The 23840-nt window shown below is 43.5% G+C and overlaps 1 protein-coding gene across 1 annotated transcript in view; it reads right to left on the bottom strand.

Moving 5' to 3' along the window:
* LOC140742090 (FYVE, RhoGEF and PH domain-containing protein 5-like) overlaps positions 1–23840 on the bottom strand; it is a 309076-nt gene that overhangs the window by 230090 nt on the left and 55146 nt on the right. Inside the window, exons 4-5 of the mRNA XM_073072916.1 lie at positions 23712–23770; positions 7035–7065 (exon numbers count right to left, since the gene is read on the bottom strand). Coding sequence (XP_072929017.1) covers positions 7035–7065; positions 23712–23770 — 90 coding nt within the window. The remainder of the gene's footprint in view (positions 1–7034; positions 7066–23711; positions 23771–23840) is intronic.

Raw genomic sequence — 23840 nt, 5'->3', positions numbered from 1 at the left:
TAGCCAAAAAACTGGCTAAACTGATCAAGAAGTGAGAACATTGGAGGTAAGGATGTAGACGGATTTGAAAGAAAAAGTAATAAGTCATCAGCATAAAGAGAAACTTTATGCTCAACACCCCCCCTCCAAATTCCGGTCAATTCAGGACAGCTTCGAAATGCTATCGCCAAAGGTTCTATAGCCAAATCAAAGAGAAAGGGACTTAAAGGGCATCCTTGATGGGTGCCACGTTTGAGGTTAAATAACTGGGATTTCTGAAAATTAGTCAAAACAGAGGCAGTAGGACACAGATACAGCAATTTGATCCAAGAGATAAAACTTTGACCCAAGTCAAATTTTTCTAAAACTGCAAAAAGGTAGTTCCACTCTATACGATCAAATGCTTTCTCCACATCGAGGGAAATAACACATTCAGGAATCCCAGTTGAAGGTGAATATAAAATGTTAAATAAACACCAAATATTAAAAAAAGGAAGACGGTTTTTAATAAAACCAGTTTGATCATCAGAAATAATAGAGGAAATAACAGTTTCTAATCTATAAGCCAAAACTTTGGCTTAGATTTTAACATCAACACTAAGCAAAGAAATCGGCCTGTACGAGGAACACTCTGTTGGGTCTTTACCCTTTTTTAATAAAAAAATAATAGATGCCTCATTAAAAGAGGGTGGCAATTTACCATAATTAAACGAGTCAGATAGTACTGAGAGTAACTGAGAAGAAAGAAGTGAAGAGAATGATTTATAAAATTCTACGGGGAACCCATCAGGTCCAGGAGATTTCCCTGAAGACAATGCAGAAATTGCAAAAGATATTTCTTCTGATGATATAGGCGCATTAAGTTTGGCTTTAAAATCAGATGAAAGCGAAGGAATATTCAGATTATTTAAAAAAAGATCAACAGAAATATTCTCATTCAGAGATTCAGAGGAATAAAGTTGAGAGTAAAAATTTTTAAATACGTCATTGATTTCTAAGTGATCCGATGTAAAGTCTCCATTTTCCTTCCGGATCTTTGTAATATGTTGTTTAGCTTTAGAATGCCTCAGCTGATTAACTAGAAATTTACCAGATTTGTCACCATGAATATAAAAGCGACTCTTACTTTCAAGAAGTTGGCATTCTACAGGTTGAGTAGACAGAAGATTAAATTTAGTTTTAAGTTCTACACACTTCTTGTATAATTCAGGATTCTTAGTTTGAGCATACAGTTGATCTAATTCTTTAATCTGATTAATGAGGTCTAATCGATCTGTACAGGACTTTCTATTAAGATTTGCTGTATAGGAAATTATTTGACCCCTCAAATATGCTTTCATGGCATCCCAGACAATCTGGGATGACATTTCAGATGACGTATTGGTGTTAAAATAAAAGGTTATCTGATCCTTAATAAATTTTAGAAAATCATCATCCGATAATAAAGTCGAGTCAAGATGCCAGTGTTTATTCCTCTGAGGGAGACCAGGAAAATTTAAAGACAAAGTAATTGGGACATGGTCAGAAATCAGTATACTCTGATAATCACAAGAATAGACAAATGGAATAAGTTGATTATCAAGTAAAAAATAGTCAATTCTAGTAAAGGTATGGTGAACATGTGAAAAAAAAGAATAATCTCTCTCAGTGGGATGAAGGAAACGTCATATATCTGAGATACCATAATTAGAAAGAAAAGAGTGAATAGCTAAAGCAGATTTAGTAGGTGATCTAGTAACAGAGGACGATCGATCCAAATTAGGATCTAACCAACAATTAAAATCGCCACCCAGTATAAGAGAATATGAGTTTAAATCTGGTAGTGAGGAGAAAAACGTTCAAAAAAATTAACATCATCAGAATTGGGAGCATACAGGTTTGCTAGTACAACTTTAGTATTATGTAATTTACCAGAAACAATAATAAAATGGTCATTTGTATCAAATATCTTATTATGGAGTTGAAAAGGAATATTTGAATTAATAAGGATGGAAACCCCCTTAGCTTTGGCGGCAAAGGATGAATGAAAATGCTGACCCGCCCACTTTGACAAAAGCCGAGAATTATCAAAACTATGAATATGAGTTTCTTGAAGGAAAGCAATGTCAGCTTTGAGTTGTTTAATATGAGAGAAGACCTTCCTTCTTTTAACAGGATGATTCAATCCCTTTACATTCCAGCTCACAAATTTAAGTGTATTAACCATTATCGATTGTTAGTGCATAGAAGGTAGCAGGCATATAAAAAATCAAGCAGTACAGTAACAGTCTGGGAGCAAAAATGTAAACATAGATCAGTAGAATCAAAACAGAGTCATGTCCTGAATAACAAGGGAAAACAAAAGAAACAGTGAGTAGTGTTGGAACTGGAGAATCCACCCCACCCTCGCAACCCAAAACTAGATGGCTACCCGAAAAAGCAGCTAGCTCTACAAAAAAAAATTAACCCAAAAATGACTTCCAGTTCCGTTTCGTTAACAAAAGTTCCGTATAAATAATATAGCAAATAATAGCTAATTTATGCACTAGAGAACAGAATTACAAATAGGAACAACTTCAACAGAAAAAGTATAAAATTTAATACAAAAAAAATCAGAAAAGAAAACTAAAACTAACCTACCCGCGAAAAATTATAAAAGATTGAAAGAAAAAAAAGGGGGGGAAAGGGGGAAATTATAAATTTTTCACCGGTTTTTCACCAGCCTGTCTACCTGTGATGCCATTCTCAACGAAATATGCACCTGTGCTCCTAGTTTCCACTGTTTCTGAGTGCTCTACATTCATAGTACAATTCCCACACCAGTTTAACTTTCCAAAATGCATCACCTCACACTTAACTGTATTGAAATTCATTTGCCACTCTTCACGCACTTCCATAATTGATGAAGGTCCCTCTGTAATCGACAATAACTTCCTAAATCAACAACCACCTCCTGAAAGTCATCCGCAAAGTTGCTGATCAAGTTTTAAACATTCGCATCCGAATAATTTATATAAATAGCAAATAACAGTGTTAACACCAACTCCTGCAGCACACTACCCCTCAATGGCCTATGTTCTGCAAAACAACCTTCAACCACCAGCCCCTGCTTCCAACCAAAATTTTCAAAGCAAATTTTGAATCTAGGTAACTAAGTTTCCTGAATTCCATGGGACCTAAACCTCAAGACCAACTTACCATACAGGACCTTTTCAAAGGTCTTGCTACAATCCAAATGGTCATATCACAGCTTTACCCTCACCTACCCTTACTCTTTAAAATTGGACTTGAGTTATAAGGAGAGGCTGAGCAGGCCAGTTCTTTTTTTCCCTTGGATCAGAGGAGACACAAGACTGACCTTATAGAGGTATATAAAATCTGAGTGGCGTTGATAGGGTGAACTCATGTAATCTCTTTACAAAGAAAGAAAATCAAAAACTCATGTGTATTCTTTAAGATGAGAGGGGAAATATTTCAAAGAGGTCAAAGCGGCAACTTTTATATGCAGAGGGAGTTGGTGAGGTAAGTACAATAATAACTTTCAAAAGACATTTGCACAATGCTGTAGTAATTTTATGTACTGCACTATACTGCTACTGCAAAAAAAAACAAATTTTATGATATATGTGAGTGATGAGAAACCTGATTCTGATATCTCTATTATAGCCATATAATAATTACAGCACGGAAACAGGCCATCTCGTCCCTTCTAGTCTGTGCCGAACGCTTACTCTCACCTAGTCCCACTGACCCACACTCAGCCCATAACCCTCCATTCCTTTCCTGTCCATATACCTATCCAATTTTACTTTAAATGACAATACCGAACCTGCCTCTACCACTTCTACTGGAAGCTCGTTCCACACAGCTACCAGTCTCTGAGTAAAGAAATTTCCCCTCGTGTTACCCTTAAACTTTTGCCCCCTAACTCTCAACTCATGTCCTCTTGTTTGAATCTCCCCTACTCTCAATGGAAAAAGCCTATCCACGTCAACTCTATCTATCCCCCTCATTATTGTGAATACCTCTATCAAGTGCCCCCTCAACCTTTTACGTTCCAAAGAATAAAGACCTGTAACCTTTCCCTGTAACTTAGGTTCTGAAACACAGGTAACATTCTAGTAAATCTTCTCTGTACTCTCTCTATTTTGTTGACATCTTTCCCATAATTCGGTGACCAGAACTGTACACAATACTCCAAATTGTGAACTGAGAGTGGAAAGGGGGCAGGGAGAGGGGAATCATGGTTGGGAAAAGGGGAAGGGAGAGGGGAGGGTGTGGGAAACACCAGAGAGACATTCTGTAATGATCAATAAACCAAATGTTTGGAGTCAAATTTCCCTACCTGGTGTCTCAGCACTGGGTGTGCCTGCATCTGAGCCATCTCACACCACCCCACCCTGGCAATCTTTCTCCCCACCTATCCCACACTCTTCCTGCGGTGCTCCACCTCACCATTCCCAACATCTTTTGGTCCCACCAGTCTTAGAAACTCACTCTCTACTCCATGTTGACAATTACCCTAGCTTGTGTGCCTAAAACTTACGCATGACTAGTACTGTACATGAATAGGAAAGGTTGAGAAGCATGTGGGTTAAATGTGAGCAAATAGGATGATCTTTGATGGGAATGTTGGTCAGCATGGACCAGTTGATTGAAAAGATCTGTTTCTGCATTGTATGAATCTCTGACTCTATATGACCCCATGACATACAAATCAGGATCATGGGTCAAACAGTCTCAGCAGAAACTGAGAAATTAGTTAAGTACTTTGATATGGATTCTGTTATGTTTTGTAACTTCAAAATATTAAACTAAACTAATTCAAAGAAACTCACAGGAGTCTGAAATATAGCCGTATACTTTGAGTTTACTTTAAGCGAGGCATGCACATATCACGATGATGTACGCAATTAATGTACTTGACACTTCACCCATAATTATTTAAACGAAAAAGGATGTTTAATCAAACATATATTCAAGATTACTCAAATATAATTGAAATATAAAATACATAAGCTCCTCCAAACTCCACCTCAATATAGAATGCAGACATCCACAGCATCGTAAATTTTAAATTATTCCAGTCAGGCTTAAAGATTCACTGTGAAGAATTTCTTACTATAGTGGGATAATGCCTTTTCTGACAAGGGGGATCGCTCTGCTGAGCATGTGAGACTTGTGGCTGTGAAACAATCTCAGGTACTGGGGCATCCTCCATGGTGGTTACAGGAGTTGACTCTGGGACTGCAGGAAGATATTCTGATGGCTCTGGACACCTTCTTCCTTTTTCTTCTTCTAGTTTATGCATCTTGATTTTGGGAAAGTGCATTCAGCTCACTGGAGTATTTTCTTATTAATCCTTCATTTGCTCCTTTTACAATCTGAGCTCTCCTCTTGGCTTCCTCATCCACAACATCTGACTAATACTCTGTTTCCATATCTCCATTGACTCCTTTCTTTTTGGCCTTCCATTCATCCAGCTGGGCTTTGGTCTTTGCATCTATTTTACAAGCAGTTTTTTGTCTCCCAGTTAAGTTTTTGCAACAACCTTAATATATGCAGAGTAGATTCTGGTTCTTTATACTCACAAAAGCCGAATGTTTACAATTTTCCTAAAACTCCTTGAACTCTCTTCCAGCTCAAAACTAAGCCACATTTTGCAAGTAACTGTCTGATTAACGTATCAGAAGCTTACAATCTGATCCCAGATATGTTGCCTACGAAAACTGTTGTAGTCAAATCAGAGCTTTCGTCACTTTCACAATTCTTCTGACCAGCCTGGTCTTTCCCTGGTCCAATATGCTTTCCAACCAAAGGCACAGAGGTTGTCACGAACATTTGTTTGCATTCTGTTGGGCAACAATTCATAGTGTTTGGCATGGAGACAGTTGTGGCATTATCCAGTATCTTTCTAAATTCGCTTTCAGATAGATAGCTTCATTGCAGGGGATTTGGCATGCATATTGTGGATGGTCTCCAATCAAGTTTTAGTTGGTTCAGCCAGTCACACCCTCTTGATGCTGGTCCTTCTGTTTTTACCACATACTGGCTTGTTGGTTGTTGTATTTTACAGTTATGAATATCATTCCAACAGGAGTTATCTTTTCTCCAGTATAAGGTCTTAGACCATAAGACCAGGACTCCTTTTCTTTTTGATTCCATTTATGAAGTCTAAAGCATTCTGCAATCAACAATGGCTTTGGTTCTCAGTGTTCCTGCATTACTATGACAAGCTCATTTCTACAGGTTTCATTGAAGTAGTCAAACTTCAAAGCAAACTGAATGGCTTTAACCCGAATGCACTCAGCAAAATTGACACTTGTTTCTCATTGGTTATTTTATTTGCTTGAAAATACTTTGCGAATAGTTCATGATACACAAGCCAGTTGCCTGTTGTGCAATCAAACTCATCAATATTTCCAATGTAATCGGATTAGTATCACCCGGTGCTCATAGTTTATGAACTCTGAATTCTTCCACTTACTGCCTTAATAAAAACTCAGTTGTGTCTTCCCTTCCAAAGAGCATGTACTGGTTGCTCTTGTTTTAAACTTGACCATCTCTCCACATGTTAGGGTGCCTTTTTTTAAACACACTGATGCTCTCGCAGTGTTTTATTTTATTTTGAACATCTCGCTGCATTTAACAGGTTGGCAACCGTGTCGGGTTCGTTTTAAAAATACATCATCACCAATTTTATGTTTTGTAACTTCAAAACATTAAACTAATTCAAAGAAACTCACAGGAGTCCAAAAATATGGGTGTATACTTTGAGCTTACTTTAAGCGAGGTGCACATGTATCACATAGTAATGTGATTACGTATGCAATTCATGTATTTTACATTTAACCTGTAATTATTTAAATGACCAAGAATGCTTCATCAAACCATATACAAGATTACTCAAATATTATTGAAATATTAAATACACTACAGATTCTTCCTCAGAAGTTGTTTCCTGCAGTTCATTCTCATCCTAACATCTGAAGAAACCATCATCACAGACATTTGAAGATCCACAGCACATCTTGCACTGACATCCCCAGGAACGTTAAGTAAACACTGCTACTCACCAAATGTAGGTCCTGAAGAAGATTCACAAACCTGTGTAAGGGAGACAAATGGAGAGGTACTTAGTAAACATGGAGGGGTAGAGAAGAGTATAAAATATACAGCTGGATAGTAGAGGAACAGGCCCTTCAGGCCAATATGTCTGTGCTGATCATGATGCCAACATACACACTCGCTCTCTAGATAAGTAGGTGTACCTTCACTCCCTGTCATTGGGGAAATGTACTTACACAATCTCTGGACATGTATAGATGGTGTACAGTTAGGGAGATGTACATACAGTAATTCAGGGCATGAATCTACACTCTCTCTGACTTTGGGGACTTGCACCTATGCTGTCTCTGTATTCACGGTCAGCACCTATACTAGCGATAATTAACTGCAGTGCCTGCAGTTAGAAACATTTACGTACACTCTCTCTTTATCAGGAATATGTTCCGTCCGATGCTGTCTCTGTAATTAGGGACCTACACTCTCTCATTAGTTAGTGACATGTACCAATACTGCGTCTGTAGTCAGAGACATGTGTCTAATTTCGCTCTACAGTTTGAACGTGTTCCTGCACTGTCTGTGTAGAGAGGGGCATGCAACTATAGTGAGGAATATGTAATACAGTGGTATGCAAAAGTTTGGGCACCCCTGGTCAAAATTTCTGTTACTGTGAATAGCTAAGCAAGTAAAAGATTACCTCATTTCCAAAAGGCATAAAGTTAAAGATGACACATTTCTTGAATATTTTAAGCAAGAAAACTTTTGTATTTCCATCCTTTACAGTTTCAAAATAACAAAAAAAGGAAAAGGGCCCGAAGCAAAAGTTTAGACACCCTGCGTGGTCAGTACTTAGTAACACTCCCTTTGGCAAGTATCACAGCTTGTAAATGCTTTCTGTAGCCAGCTAAGAGTCTTTCAATTCTTGTTTGGGGGATTTTCACCCATTCTTCCTTGCAAAAGGCTTCTAGTTCTGTGAGATTCTTGGGCCGTCTTGCATGCACTGCTCTTTTGTGGTCTAGCCACAGATTTTCGATGACGTTTAGGTCGGGTGACTGTGAGGGCCATGGCAAAACCTTTAGCTTGCACCTCTTTGAGGAAGCCCATTGTGGATTTTAAGGTGTGTTTAGGATCATTATCCTGTTGTAGAAGCCATCCTCTTTTCATCTTCAGCTTTTTTAGACAGCGTGATGTTTGCTTCCAGAATTTGCTGGTATTTAATTGAATTCATTCTTCCCTCTAACAGTGAAATGTTCCCCACGTGCCCAAAGCACAAGCCCAAAGCATGATCGATCCACCCTCGTGCTTTACAGTTAGCGAGGTGTTCTTTTCATGAAATTCTGCACCTTTTTTTCTACAAACATACCTTTGCTCATTGCGGCCATAAAGTTCTATTTTAACTTATCAGTCCACAGGACTTGTTTCCAAAATGCATCAGGCTTGTTTAGATGTTCCTTTGCAAACTTCTGATGCTGAATTTTGTGGTGAGAATGCAGAAAAGGTTTTCTTCTGATGACTCTTCCATGAAGGTCATATTCATGCAGGTGTCGCTGCACAGTAGAACAGTGCGCCACCACTCCAGAGTCTCCTAAATCTTCCTGAAGGTCTTTTGCTGTCAAACAGGGGTTTTGATTTGCCTTTCTAGCAATCCTACAAGCAGTTCTCTCAGAAAGTTTTCTTGGTCTTCCAGACCTCAACTTAATCTCCATCATTCCTATTAACTGCCATTTCTTAATTACATTATGAACTGAGGAAACAGTTACCTGAAAACACTTTGCTATCTTCTTATAGCCTTCTCCTACATACTTTAATTTTCAAAGTGCTAGGCAGCTGCTTAGAGGAGACCACAGCTGCTTATTGTTGGAGCAAGGTTTGAGGAGTCAGGGTTTGAAATTTAAAGCTTTGAAATTTGCATCACCTGGCCTTTCCTAACGATGACTGTGAACAAGCCATAGCCCTAACAAGCTAATTATGGTCTGAGACCTTGGTAAAAGTTATCTGAGAGCTCAAATCTCTTGGGGTGCCCAAACTTTTGCATGGTCCTCCTTTCCTTTCTTTCACTCTAAAATTGTACAAAACAAAAATAATACACTAACCTTGCCTAAAATGTTGAAAAGAATGTTTCATCTTTAACTTTATGACTTTTGGAGATCAGTTTATCTTCTACTCATTTAACTATTCACAGTAATACAAATTTTGACCAGGTGCGCCCAAACTTTTGCATGCCACTGCACGTTCTTTGTAGTTAAAGACAGAGACATTCTCTGTGTTGTGGATAGTGTGGAGGGCTATCAGAGGTTACAACGGGATGCCGATAGGATGCAAAACTTGGCTGAGAAGAGGCAGATGGAGTTCAACCCATATAAGTGTGATGTGGTTCATTTTGGTAGATCAAATGTGATGGCAGAATATAGTATTAATGGTAAGACTCTTGGCAGTGTGGAGGATCAGAGGTATCTTGGGGTCCGAGTCCATAGAAAATTCAAGGCTGCTGCAGGTTGACTCTGTTGTAAAGAAAGCATACAGTGCATTGGCCTTCAACAATCAGGGAATTGAGTTTAGGGGCTGAGAGGTAATGTTAACCCTGGTCAGACCCCACTTGGAGTACTGTGCTCAGTTCTGGTCGCCCCACTACAGGAAGGATGTGGAAACCATAGAAAGGGTGCAGAGGAGATTTACAAGGACGTTGCCTGGATTGGGGAACATGCCTTATGAGAATAGGTTGAGTGAACTCGTCCTTTTTTCCTTGGAGTGACGGAGGATAAGAGGTGACCTGATAGATAGTCGAAGACTTTTTCTCAGGACTGAAATGGCTAGCTCGAGAGGGCACAGTTTTAAGGTATTTGGAAGTAGGTATGGGGAGATATCAGAGGTAAGTCTTTTACGCAGAGAGTGGTGAGTGCGTGGAATGGGTTGCAGGTGATTGTGGTGGAGGTGGATGAGACAGGATCTTCTAAGAGACTCCTGGACAGGTACATTAAGCTCAGAAAAACAGAGGGCTATGTGTAACCCTAGGTAACTTCTCAGGTAAGGACATGTTTGGCACAGCTTTGTGGGCCGAAGGGCCTGTATTGTGCTGTAGGTTTTATATGTTTCTAATGACTGACTGGCAAGAGACAGTGAGTGGGAATAAAGAGGACCTTTTCTGGGTGGCTGCCAGTGACTAGTGGTGTTCCTCGGGGCCAGTTACTTTTCACATTGTTTGACAATGATTTGCATAATGGAATTGATGGATTTGTGGCAAAGTTTGCGGATGATACGAAGATGGGTGGAAGGGTAGGTTGTGCTGAGGAAGTAATGCGATTGCAGCAGGACTTAGACAAATTGGAAGAATGGGCAAAAAAGTGGCAGATGGAATACAGTGTTGGGAAATGTATGATAATGCATTTTGGTAAAAGGAACAAAAGTGCAAACTGTTTTCTAAATGGGGAGAAAATTCAAATGGGGTGCAAAGCAACTTAGGAGTCCTTGTACAAGATTCCCAGAAGGTTAATTCACAGGTTGAGTCAGTGGTAAAGAAGACAAATGTGATGTTGGCATTCATTTCAAGGGTAACAGAATATAAAAACAAAGAGATAATGCTGAGGCTTTATAAGACACTAGACAGGCTGCACTTGGAGTTTTTGGCCCATATCTCAGAAAGGATGTGTTGTCATTGGAAAGAGTCCAGAGGAGGTTAATGAAGATGATTCCAGGAATGAAGTAGTTAATATATGAGGAGTGTTTGGGCAGCTTTGAGCCTGTACTCACTGGAATTTAAAACCTACTGAATGTTGAAAGGATGTGGAGAGGATGTTTCCTCTGGTGGGTGTGCTGAGAACAACAGGGCACAGCCTCAAAATTGACGGGTGATCATTTAGAACAGAGGTAAGGAGGAATTTTTTAAGCCAGAGAGTAGTGAAATCTGTGGAATGTTCTGCCATAGATAGCTGTGGAGGCCAAGACCATGGCTTTATTTAAAATGAAAATTGATCGTTTCCTGATTGGTCAGGACATCAAATGTTATGGCGAGATTACAGGTATGGGGGGGTTTAGTGAGATTTGGGATCAGCCATGATGGAATGGTAGAGTAGACTTGATAGGCTGACAGGCCTAATTCTGCTCCTATATCTACTGCTCCTATATTACACTTGAACTGGAGGGAAGCCAATATTCTATTGGGCAGATTTGCTAGTGAAAATTTAAACTAAATTAACAGGGTTTGTGATCCAAACCTGAAGTGAGATAAATGAAAGATTGTAAGTTCAGATAGAATTCAACAATAAAAATTTCAATAGACAAGACTGACAGGAATATGGCTGAGAGAAACGCAAGAATAAATTGCATTAATTTCAATGCAAGAAGCTGGGCAGGTAGCTATTTCGGATTGGGATATTATAACCATTTCCATAGGCTAAAGGAGGGACAGGACTGATAGCAAGGACTGGTCCCACACCAACATGTTCAGCAACCATCAGCTCTTGAACAGGCATGGATAACTTCATTCACCACTACTCTGAACTGATTTTATGATCTACAGACTCACTTTCAAGGACTCTTTACAATTTACGTTCTCAGTATCGCTTTTATTTGCACAGTTTGAACTCTTTGGCAGAATAGAATTGAACCTCCTCAGTGAAAGAGATTTAGAAGGGGCAGAATTTGTTAGGTGCATCCAGGAGTATTAAACTAACATGTAGATAGTCCGATAAGAGAGCAGTCATACTGGGTGTGATGTTAAGAAATAACCCAGCCAGGTGACTGACATTCCAGTGGGAGAACAGTTATGGAACAGTAATACATCTCTTTAAGTTTTAAGGTAGCTATAGATAAAGATAAGTATGGAACTTGTAGGAGAGTATTATGTTGGAGCTGGGCAGATTCCGAGAGCATTAGGCAGAAACAAAATCATTGTCAGTTGTTAATAGGGACCAGCTGTTTCTGAGCAAGTCCACATCTGACATTTGAAGGAGGCATTAGAAGGCCTTGGTGAGTAGGATTAAAGAAAACCCCAAGATGTTCTACACATTTGTCTAGAGTGAGGATAGGACTGATCAGGGATAGAAGAGGAAATATGTGTGGAGACAGAGAAGGTCAGTGAGGTCCTTGAACAATATTTTGCTTCAGGATTCACCAGTGAGAGGGACTTTGACATTTGTGAGGACAGCATAAAACAGGCTGATGTAGTAGATCATGTTAATGTTAAGAAAGAGAATGTGCTGGAAACTTTAAAAATATAAGGCTAGATAAGTCTCCAAGGCTGGACAGAATATACCCCGAGTTACTACAGGAAGCAAGGAAAGAGATAGTTGTGCCTTTGGCAATTATCTTTGTGTCTTCACTGGCTACAGGAATAGTACCAGATGATACGAAAGCAGCAAATGTAGGTTCAAGAAAGGGAGCAGAACTGTGAGTATTACCTCAGTGGTGCAAATTACTGGGGATGATACTTAGAGACAGAATTTATGAGCATTTCAGGAAGCACAGTTGGCCAAGTTATGCCTCATGAGTCCAACTGGATTCTTTGAGGATGCGACAAAGCACGTAGATGAAGAAGGTAGAGCAGTAGATGAAGGGTTCTGATAAAGTTCCCCATAATAGGCTCATTCAGAAAGTCAGGAGGCATGGGATCCAGGGAAACTTGGCTGAGTTTTCATAGTAGGAAAGGCAACTGAGCTCGGAACATGGATTAACACATGGAATTATGATATTGTAGCCATTAATGAGATGATTACAGGAGGGGCAGGACTGGCAGCTGAATATTCTGGGGCTTTGTTGTTTTATATGTCATAAAGTGGATGGGTTAAAGGGGAAGGGGTAGCACTAGTAGTCAGGGAAAATGTCATGGCAGTGCTCAGTCAGGACAGACTGGAGAACTCGCTTAGTGAGGCTTCATGGGTAAAACTGAGGAGTAAGAAAGGTATGGTCACATTAATGGGATTACATTATAAACTCCCCTCCCCCAACCGTCCGTGGGATTTAGAGAAGCAAATTTGCAGAGAGATAGCAGACTGTTGCAAAAATGTAAGTCTGTGATAGGTGATTTAAACTTTCCATATATTGACTGGACCTCCCATATTTTAAGGGGCCTTGGAGGGAAAAAGAATTTTTCAGATGTTTCTTTAATCCCAAATAAAGAAGTCCCAAATAAAGAGAGTGCAATACTAGATCTCCTATTAGGGAATGAGTTAGAGCAGGTAAGTGGGAGGCCTTCAAAAGTGTAATTTTGAGAATACAGTGTTTGTATGTTCCATCCAGTCAGAGTAAAAGGTAAGGATAACAGATTTAATGAACCTTGGTTTTTGAGAGATATTGAGGGCCTGTTTAAGAAAAAGAAGGCAGGAGCAAATGAGGTACTTGAGGAGTATAAGAAATGTAAGAGAACGTTTAAGAAGGAAATCAAGAAGGCTAAAAGAAGACATCAGGTTGCTCCAGGAGTCAAGGTGAAAGAGATTCTTAAGGTCTTCTACACATTAAGAGCATATTAAGAGCAAAAGGATAAGGAGGAACAAAATTGGTCCGCTCAAAGATCTGAGAGGTAATTTATGCGTGAAGCCAAATGAGATGGTGGAGATCTTAAATGGAGTTTTTGCAGCTGTATTTACTCAGGAGATAGACACAGAGTCTATAGATGTGAGGCAAAGCAGGAACGAGGTCATGGACTCTATACAGATTTCAAAAGAGGAGATGTCTGCTGTCATGAGGCAAATTAGGGTGGCTAAATCCCCAAGGCCTGAAAATGTGTTTCCTCATACCCTGTGGGAGGCTAGTGCAGGAATTGCAGTGGCCCTGGCAGAGATATTTAAAGCATCATTGTGACAAGTGAGATGCTGGATCCATTGGAGGATAGCAAATGTTGTTCCATTGTTTAAGAAAGGCTCTAAGAGTAATCCGGGAAATTATAGGCCTCTGAGCCTGACATCATAGAAACATAGAAAATCTATAGCACGTTACAGGTGTAAAGGGTTTCTTATGTTACTGCGTATAGTAATCAAAATGGCTTCTTTGTTAAGTAAAAGTAGGGATGCTTCTTTGTTATGGCAACTTTGTTATGAGCTGTGGTTTTGTGGGCTTTTGGGAAGCTGGAGAGGAGATCGCGAGGAAGGTGGACGGTGCTGGAGGCACTCTGGTTGATCATTGAGGGTGGTCCCAGGAGCGCGGGTCGTGGAGGTCGAAGAAGATCGAATAGTGGACTGAAGATTTCGATAGTTGAGCTCCAATGACTGTGCACTAATTGACTGAACCCTGATAAGTTCTGGCGCATTTTCTTTCCTTTCTTTTCTTTCATATATATTGTATCGCTATTAATCACTTAGTTCTAGAAAGATTTATAAAGTGTATTCAGTAAACGTACATGGTATGTGGTTTGATATTGTGTGTGCGAGTTTGTATTAGTGTGCATTTCACAGCATCCACTTATACAGGAGACACGGTTTGGTGGGTGGACGAATTTTCCCCTAGACATACACCAGCCGATTGCGTGAGCATTACATTTATGGGGTGCTTGTCCCGGATTGAATTTTCGACAAGCTGTGTAAATCGCCACATTCAGTAGTGCGGTGATGGATCGAGATAAGATTGTAAACTGGTGTGAGTTAGAGGACGTACCGGTGAATTATGCGTGTGTGTTAAGCAGGGTGGATTTCCACATTTCGGAAGGTGCATTAGTGCAGGGGTAGAGTTTGGTCAAAGGTATGGGGCAGATAGAACTGGCGGCTAGAAGGTTCGATAAAGAGGTGGAGGTTAACTGGGTGTTGGTTCGTATGAGTGCTGACGTCATGACGTTGGAACTGCCAGTGACGGTTAGCGTCCCGGGGGGAGGCTCCACACCCTCCCAGAGGACGAAGGTGAGGAGACACCAGAGGAGGAGCTAGATGTGACCCCAGGGGAGGTGACAGTAACCAGTAAGGGCGGGTCAAAGTGGGAAGGCTTGGCCAGACTCTGCCCCCCCCCCCCCCCCCCCCAGCTAGAGGGGAGGCCTCCGAGCTTCAGACGCCCTTAACTCCCTGGTGGGAGTGGCCGAGAGGCCACAGCCGAAGCTGGGGGTTTTCTCAGGAGCCACACCTACTCCGGACGGGGAGGTTGGCTATGATACCTGGATCGAAAACACGTCCCTGTTATTAGAGGCATGGCCAGGCTCAGATGAGGAAAAGAGACAGCGATTGATGGGAAGTTTGAGGGGTGCGACGGCCAGAGTAGTCCGGGAGCTGAAAGCTGAACAGCCCTCGGCTTCATCGGCGGAGTATTTAGAAGCTTTGGAGGGAGCGTTTGGGATGTCAGGGCTGCTTTTAGCGGAGTTTCACCACATGGACCAATGGAGGGGGGGAAAGCTCTCAGAATACATATTTCGGCTGGAGAGAATGCCTACTGGGTTGCGGCGCCGGGGGGTAGTGAAGGCAGATGAAGTGACGAGAGTGAAGATAAGTCAGATACTTAGCGGTTCCCTAGAGGAGGACAAGGTGGCTTGGAGTCTCCGGCAGTCCTATAAAAAGAGCCCCCCTCCATCACTCGGGCAGCAGATTAGAGAGTTGCGGGAGGAAGAGAACGCGTTGGGCCGAAAAAGGGGCTCGGGCCACCGGAAGCGATCCTCAGCGATACAGAAAGTGGTGGCTGGGTTAAGGTCCGAGAAACCCAAGAGGAGTAGGGATGGACAGGGAGAGTACCCCCTTCAGGGGACGACCCATGCAGTGGGCTGGGAGAGGTGGCGTCCCGGGAGAGGAGGGGCGGCAGGTAGTGTGTGCTATAACTGTGGGAAAGGGGGGCATTTCCAGCGGGAATGTGAGCGGCCAGGGGTGTGCTACAGCTGTGGGGAAGAGGGACATTTTCGGAGTGATTGTGAGAGACAAGGCATCCAGCGAAGGGCAAGCCCCTGGGCACCTAAGAAGGGAGAGGTGTTGGGAAACTTAGCAGAGACTCAGTCAGGGAACGAACTGGAGTCTCTGGAGGAACATGTTCCCAGTAATCAGCCAGGGGACCGCTGAAAGCCCAAGCCTTTATTCCGGCTGGGCTGGTGGGACCCTGTTCCAGTGTGTGCCTACGGATAGAGGAAATTTATGCAAAAGCCATCCTCGACACATGATCGCAGGTTATCTTATTGTACCGGTCGTTCTACAACAAATATCTAAAGCACTTGCCAGTAAACCCATTTGACACACTTGAGATTTGGGGTGTGAGCGAGGGTGATTATCCATACGATGGGTACCTGTCAGTGAGATTGGAATACACGGAGGGCGATGTGGGAGTGTCTGAAGCTATTGAGACATTGGTGTTGGTTTGTCCAGACCCGGTGGAAACCGGTGGCACTGCCCTTCTGGTGGGGACTAACTCCCCCCTTGTGAGACGGCTCCTGGGAGCCAGTAAGGAGAAGGTGGGGCAGAACTTTCTGGAGACCCTCTCGGTACACCCAGTGTTTTGAGCAGTGTTCGAAAAAGTGGGTGACACCCCCAAGGGCTGGATCCTGAGTGCAAACAAGGGAGGGTGTGGTGTACGCAGGCGAAGCCTAAAGTGATATAGCCAAGGGAGGTGGCACTCAGGATGGGGACCTCCAGATTCCCTGGAGTGCCAGCGGGCGAAGCCCTGTTAGTAGACGCCCCGGACGATCTTGAGGGGGAGACACGATTTCCAGCGGGGGTGCTGGTGAGGCCCGAAGTGCAGAGGCCAGTGGTGGTACATGCGAGGCGGATTGCCTTGAGTGTCAGGAACACTACGGCAAGAGAAATCACCTTTAAGAGAGGGATGCTGCTGGCATATTTGTTCCCAGTGATGGTAATGTCTAGCACACCAGTGAGGCCCACTAAAGGGGAAGGATTGGAAAACAGAGGAAAGCTGACCACCGAGGCCTTTAACTTTGGGGATTCTCCTGTGTCACCGGAGTGGAAATGCAGGCTGGTGGAGAAGATGTTGAAGCTGGAAGATGTTTTTTCTCTTGGCGAGTTTGATGTGGGCTCCCCACTCCCCGTACCATCCGAGAGACTGAGGACACCCCGTTCAGAGAGAGGTCACGGCGACTGGCCCCTGCAAATGTGGAAGACGTGCGGCAGCACTTGTGAAAGTTGAAGGAAGCTGGGATCATCACTGAGTCCCGAAGCCCCTATATGTCCCCAATAATAGTGGCCCGGAAGAACAGAAGGGTACACGTGTGTGGACTACAGGACTTTGAATCGGCGAACTGTCCCTGACCAGTATACCGTCCCAAAGGTCGAAGACACGCTGGCCTGCCTGAGTGGAGCGAAGTGGTTTCGTGTGCTGGACTTGAGGAGTGGATATTACCAGATCCCGATGAGTGAAGCTGATAGAGAGAAGACAGCCTTTATCTTCCCACTGGGGTTCTTTCAGTTCGAACAAATGCCCCAAGGCATATCGGGGGCCCCAGCCACCATCCAGAGGCTCATGGAGAGAACTGTGGGGGATATGAATCTGCTCGAGGTGCTGGTGTATCTGGATGATCTGATAGTGTTTGGATCTACTTTGGAGAAACATGAGGAGAGGCTGCTGAAGGTGTTAAGCTGGCTTAAGGAGGAAGGGTTGAAACTTTCCCTGGACAAATGCCAGTTCTGTAAGCAGTCGGTCGGCTATGTTGGCCACATAATTTCGCAAGAAGAAGTGGCTACTGATCCAGCTAAGATAGACGCAGTAACCACCTGGCCGAGACCCCAGAAGGTGAACGCCCTACACTCGTTTTTGGGGGTACTATGAGTATTACCGGCGATTCGTGAAAGGATACGCTAAAATGAGTCACCCGTTGACCCAGCTATTGTGTAGCTATTCACCCATGGGGAAGAAAAGGAAGGGGGACCGAGGGCAAGAAGCAGGATGATACTGGAACCCGGCAGAGCCTTTTGGATCGAGATGGGATGATCAATGTGAGGAGGCGATCCAGTCTCTGAAAAGGGCGCTGACACAGGCCCCGGTGTTGGCTTTTGCCGATCCCCAGAAGCCCTATGCGCTGCACACTGATGCCAGCCGAGAGGGTCTAGGGGCTGTCCTGTACCAGGAACAGGGCAATGCGTTGAGACGGGTGGCATTTGTCAGTTGAAGTTTGTCGCCATCTGAGAGAAACTATCCCACTCACAAGTTGAAGTTCCTGGCGCTGAAATGGGCAGTGGTGGACTATCTATACAGGGCCAAGTTTGAGGTGAGAACGGATAACAATCTTCTCACTTACATCCTGACTTCGGCGAAATTGGATGCCACAGGTGGTTGGCAGCTTTATCGGTATATGATTTCAGCCTTTAGTACCAGCCGGGAAGCAGGAATGTCGATGCGGATGCTTTGTCACGGCGGGAGCATGAGGAACCGGAGACGGACGGGAGTGGGAGAGCATTCATGCCCCTGGAGTGAAAACCATGTTTATCAGTTTGCTATCACCGTGAAGGCTGAGGAAAAGGGGAGGCTGGAGCGAGCAATGGACCCATTGGGGGCTTCTGATGATGCTCTGCCCCCGGTTTACTGTGACCTGACTGCACTGAAGACTGAACAGTTGCCGGAACTAAGTCCGGGGGAAGTGGCAGCTGCTCAGAGAAATGACCTGGGCATTGGCACTGTGTGGAGCGCAGTGGAGAAGGGGGATGTGGCGTGGGCAGAGAGGACAAAACACGGTTCAGTGCCTCCGTTATTGAAGGAATGGCCTCGGTTAAAGTTGATGAACCAAGTCTTGTACCAGGCCACATTGCCCCCAGACTACCCCCGGCATTGGCAGCTGGTCATGCCTGAGAAATATCAGAAGCCTGCTCCAGGCACTGCATGATGATTCCAGGCACTTGGGGGTGGAAAAGACCAATGGATTACTCAAGGACCAGTTTTACTGGCCCCGGATGAGGGGGGAGGTTGAAGAATACTGTAAGAAGTGCAGTCGTTGCATCAGGAGGAAGACCCTGCCTGACTCTGTCACACTTGCAGAGTGTGGGACCCCTGGACCTGGTGTGTATGGATTTCCTGTCTATTGAGCCAGACACCAGCAACACCACAAATGTCTTAGTTATCACGGATCACTACACTCAATATGCTCATGTGTTTCCCACTAAGGATCAGAAAGTGACTACAGTGGCAAAGGTGTAATGGGAGAAGTACTTTGTTCATTATGGCCTTCCCAGGCGGATCCATAGTGATCAGGGACGGGACTTCGAGAGCCGGCTTATCCATGAATTACTGGGTATGCTTGGGGTTGAGAAATCCAGGACCACACCCTATCACCCACAGGGTGATCCTCAGCCTGAGAGGTTTAACCGGACCCTGTTGGATAAGCTCAGGACTCTGGAGATTGGTCAGAAAAGTAAGTGGAGTCAGCACATCGGGCATTTGGTTCACTGTTACAACTGTATTCGCAATGACGCTACAGGGTACTCACCTTATTATCTGATGTTCGGGCGGGAAGTGAGGTTGCCCATTGACTTGTGTTTTGGGACTGAGGCGGGTGAATTACCTTCGAAGCCATATCTGAAGTATGTTTTCAATATGAGGAGAGAGCTGAGAAGGGCGTACGAGTTGGCTGAGGCAGCGGCCACCAAGCAGAATCAGAGGAATAAGAGGACGTATGATCAGAAAATAAAGTTCACTCAACTATTGCCGGGAGACTTGGTCCTTATACAGAATTTAGGACTACCTGGTAAGCACAAGCTGAGAGCCAGATGCCGAATCTACCTGTTTACCGGGTGAAACCCGAGGATGGGAAGGGGCCTGTCAAGGTACTCCATCAGAATCACCTGTTGCCCCTGGGTCAAGAAGTGCAGGTGGATCAAGAGTCTGAGTGGGAGGTTACGCCTAGTAGGAGGACTCTGCAAGGGCACGGGGTGAGGAAAGAGCCTGCTGCGGAAGAGACGGGACCAGTCCTCACCCCAGAAAGGGATATTGCTTCGGAAGACGATGATTCAGATGTGTGGCATCTGTTTCTGTTCGTTAATTCCCCAGTACTGGAAGAAGAGGCTCCTGGCCCTTCCCCCACTGAGATAGGTGAGAGGAGGGAGGGTGTTGAGGGGCAGATTGAGATACAGCTGGCATTGGGGGGAGAGAGGGTGGAACCTGAACACGAGACAGAGGGCTCTCAGGTGAAGAGGGATCTCAGCGAGGGAGAGGGTGAGGGTCCAACAGGTAGATCTGGGGTGTCCCCCGTGGTGTCTGAGCTGGAAGGGTCAGCAGAGGAGGTACGGCGGTCTCAGAGAAGTAGGCACCCCCCGGAGCGATTGACATATGCAGCGCAGGGAGAACCGAGTGTGATCTCTACTGCCCTGGAAAGTTTTGTCACTGCTTTCTGCACCTGGGTTGGGTTTTGTGTTTTGCAAGAAGCATTGGGGAACTCTGTTAGTGTCATGAGGGCGTGCCTTTTGTTGGTGGGGAGAGAGTGTAAAGAATTTCTTATGTTACTGCGTATGTTAATCAAAATGGCTTCTTTGTTAAGTAAAAGTAGGGATGCTTCTTTGTTATGGTAACTGGTGAGAGAGTGCTTTCTCTTGCAGCTTGTTTGGGTTATGATTACTGATAATGAGAATTGTATCAATTTGTTAACCAATTGGGATAGGTGTTATTCTTTCTTGTGGTTCTGTGAGCTGTGGTTTTGTGGGCTTTGGGGAGTTGGAGAGGAGATCGCAAGGAAAGTGGACGGTGCTGGAGGCACTCTGGTCAATCACCGAGGGTGGTCCTAGGCGCGCGGGTTGTGGAGGTCGGAGAAGATCAAATAGTGGACCGAAAACTTCGATGGTTGAGCTCCAATGATTGTGCACTAATTGACTGAACCCTGATAAGTTCTGGCACCTTTTCTTCCCTTTCTTTTCTTTCATAAATATTGTATTGCTATTAATCACTTAGTTCTATAACCATATAACAATTACAGCACGGAAACAGGCCATTTCGGCCCTTCTAGTCCATGCCGCATGCTTACTCTCACCTAGTCCCACTGGCCCGCACTCAGCCCATAACCCTCCATTCCTTTCCTGTCCATATACCTATCCAATTTTACTTTAAATGACAATACCGAACCTGCCTCTACCACTTCTACTGGAAGCACGTTCCACTCATTCTAGTAAGATTTATAAAGTGTATTCTGTAAACGTACATGGTGTGCGGTTTGATATTGTGTGTGCGAGTTTGTATTAGTGTGCATTTCACAGCATCCATGTATATGGGAGGCACAGTTTGGCAGGTGGACGAATTTTCCCCTAGACATACACCAGCCGATCGCGTGAGCATTACACAGGCCCTTCAACCCACAACATCGTGCTGTCCATGTAACCTACTCTAGAAGCTGCCTAGAATTTCCCTACCACACAGCCCTCTATTTTTCTAAGCTCCATGTACCTATCCAGGAGTCTCTTAAAAGACTCTATCATATCAGCCTCCACCACCATCCCCAGGAACAGACTGTGTACTTACTTTGTCCTAATTACAGAGACAACGTAAGTGCATGTTCAGAAAGCACACAGAGAAGGTATGTGCATGCCCTAACAACAGAGAGTTTACGTACATGCCAAGGTGTATGTTATTGTACAGAGAGTGTACGTACATGCTCCAACAGCAGAAGTAATGCAGGTATGTACATATCTCTAACTATTGGTACATAATGTGTACAGAGTGTGTGGGTGCCCATCCCTTTCTGCAGGCAGTGTCAGTTCATGTCCATATCTACAGAGACAATGTAGTTAGAAACACAGAAAACCTACAGTACAATACAAGCCCTTTGGCGCATGATGCTGTGCTGAACATGTACTTATTTTAGAAATGACCTAAGGTTACCCATAGCCCTCTATTTTTCTAAGCTCTATGTACCTTTCCAGGAGTCTCTTAAACGACTCTATCATATCAGCCTCCACCACCATCGCTGGCAGCCCATTCCATGCCCTCACCACACTCTGCATAAAAAATTTGCCCTGACATTCCTCAGCACCTACTTCCAAGCACCTTAAAACTGTGCCCTCTCGTGCTAACCATTTCAGCCCTGGGAAAAAACCTCTGACTATCCACGCGATCAAAGCCTCTCATCATCTTATACACCTCTATCAGGTCACCTCTCATCCTCTGTCGCTCCAAGGAGAAAAGGCCGAGTTCACTCAACCTATTCTCACAAGGCATGCTCCCCAATCCAGGCAAAATCCCTGTAAATCTCCTCTGCACCCTTTCTATACTTTCCACATCCTTCCTGTAGTGAGGTGACCAGAACTGACCACAGTACTCCAAGTGGGGTCTGACTAGTCACTAAGTACCTCTGCTATCTCCTCCAGTTCCATACACACTTTTCCACTGTCACACTTGACTGATCCTATTCTCTCATGTGTATCCTCTTGCTCTTCACATACTTGTTGAATGCCTTGGGGTTCTCCTATTCATGTCAGTATCTTTTGTGTAACGCCATAGGATTTCATCTTGTTAAGAAACCTCATGTGTGGCACCTTGTCAAATGCCTTCTGAAAATTCAAGTAAATGATATCCACTGCCTTTCCTTTGTTACTTTCCCTGCTTGTTACTTCCTTGAAGAATTCTAACAGATTTGTCAGGCAAGAATTCCCCTCACAGAAACCATGCTGACTTTGATTTATCTTATCATTAGTCTCCAAGTTCCTCAAAACCTCAACCACTGAGGCTACCTGACCTATAATCTCCTTTCCTTTGCCTTCTTCCTTTTTAAAGAATAGAGCGACATTTACAATTTTCCAGTCCTCTGGAACAATGCCAGAATTAAGTGATTCTTGGAAGATCATAACCAATGCACCTATTATCTTTTCATCAACCTCTTACAGAAGTCAGGGGTGTAGTCCATCTGGTCCAAGTGACTTATCCAGCTTAAGACCTTTCAGTTTGCCTAGCACTTTTACCTTCATAATAACAATGGCATTCATTCCTGCTACCTGACACTCACGGACCTCTGGCATGCTGCTAGTGTCTTCCACAGTGAAGCCTGATGTGGTATTTATTAAGTTTATTTCCCATTTCTTTGTCCCCCATTACTACCCCACCAGCAACATTTTCTAGTGGTCTGATATCAATTCTTAACATCCTTTTACTCGTTATATAACTGAAAAAACTTACAGTATCCTGCCTTATATTATATTATCTTTTCCCTTCTTGTAGCTTTTTTGGTTGCCTTTTGTTGGATTTTTAAAACTTCTCAATCATCCATGATTCATCTGCCATATTCTCCTATTCTTACCCTCATTAGCCATGGCTCTGGGAGTAATCCAGAGATACCATCTTCAAGGTCCTGATTTTTAACTTCTTTCCTAACTCTGTAAGACCTCACCCCATTCTCTACCCATGTCATTTGTGCCAATGTACATGCTTCCAATTGCTCACAATCTCCTTTGTGAATTTTCTGCTTATGTTGGCTCTTATCCCTGCTCACCCTCTTCGTGGGTAGCTCAGCCAAATCCTCAGTATGTTGTCCTCAAGAGGGCCACTCCACTAAAAGCAGGTGAGGTGGTGCAAGCAGATATGATATACAAATGGCAGCATTTACCTACATTCATTTATTTTCTCCATCTCCCTCTGTCTCTCTCCCCCTGCCCCATCCCTTTCTCTCACTGCAGTTAGAGACGTATACACAGTTACCCTCTGCACTTAGGGACATGTATCTCTCCCTCTCGCTCTCTTTAGCACTCTTCGTAGTTGCTGGCATAAACAGAGGCATACCCACTATATCTGGCAGTGTACACTGACACACACTCTCTCACACAAGCACATGCACACACTCATTCATTCTCTCTCTCTTGTTCAGGAGACACACTTACGCTCTCTCTGAAGCGGTCATCATTTTTGCAATGCGATATCCTTTAATTTCTGTGTTACTCTACAAGGAAGTAAAGAAACATGGAGACATTTATTGACATATCCAAGTATCATATCATTCCCAAAGTGTA

This window comes from Hemitrygon akajei, chromosome 19, assembly GCF_048418815.1.
Source record: "Hemitrygon akajei chromosome 19, sHemAka1.3, whole genome shotgun sequence".
Taxonomy (NCBI): domain Eukaryota; kingdom Metazoa; phylum Chordata; class Chondrichthyes; order Myliobatiformes; family Dasyatidae; genus Hemitrygon; species Hemitrygon akajei.
The sequence above is the reverse complement of the archived record's forward strand: the minus strand, read 5'-3'. Positions and strand labels throughout refer to the sequence as shown.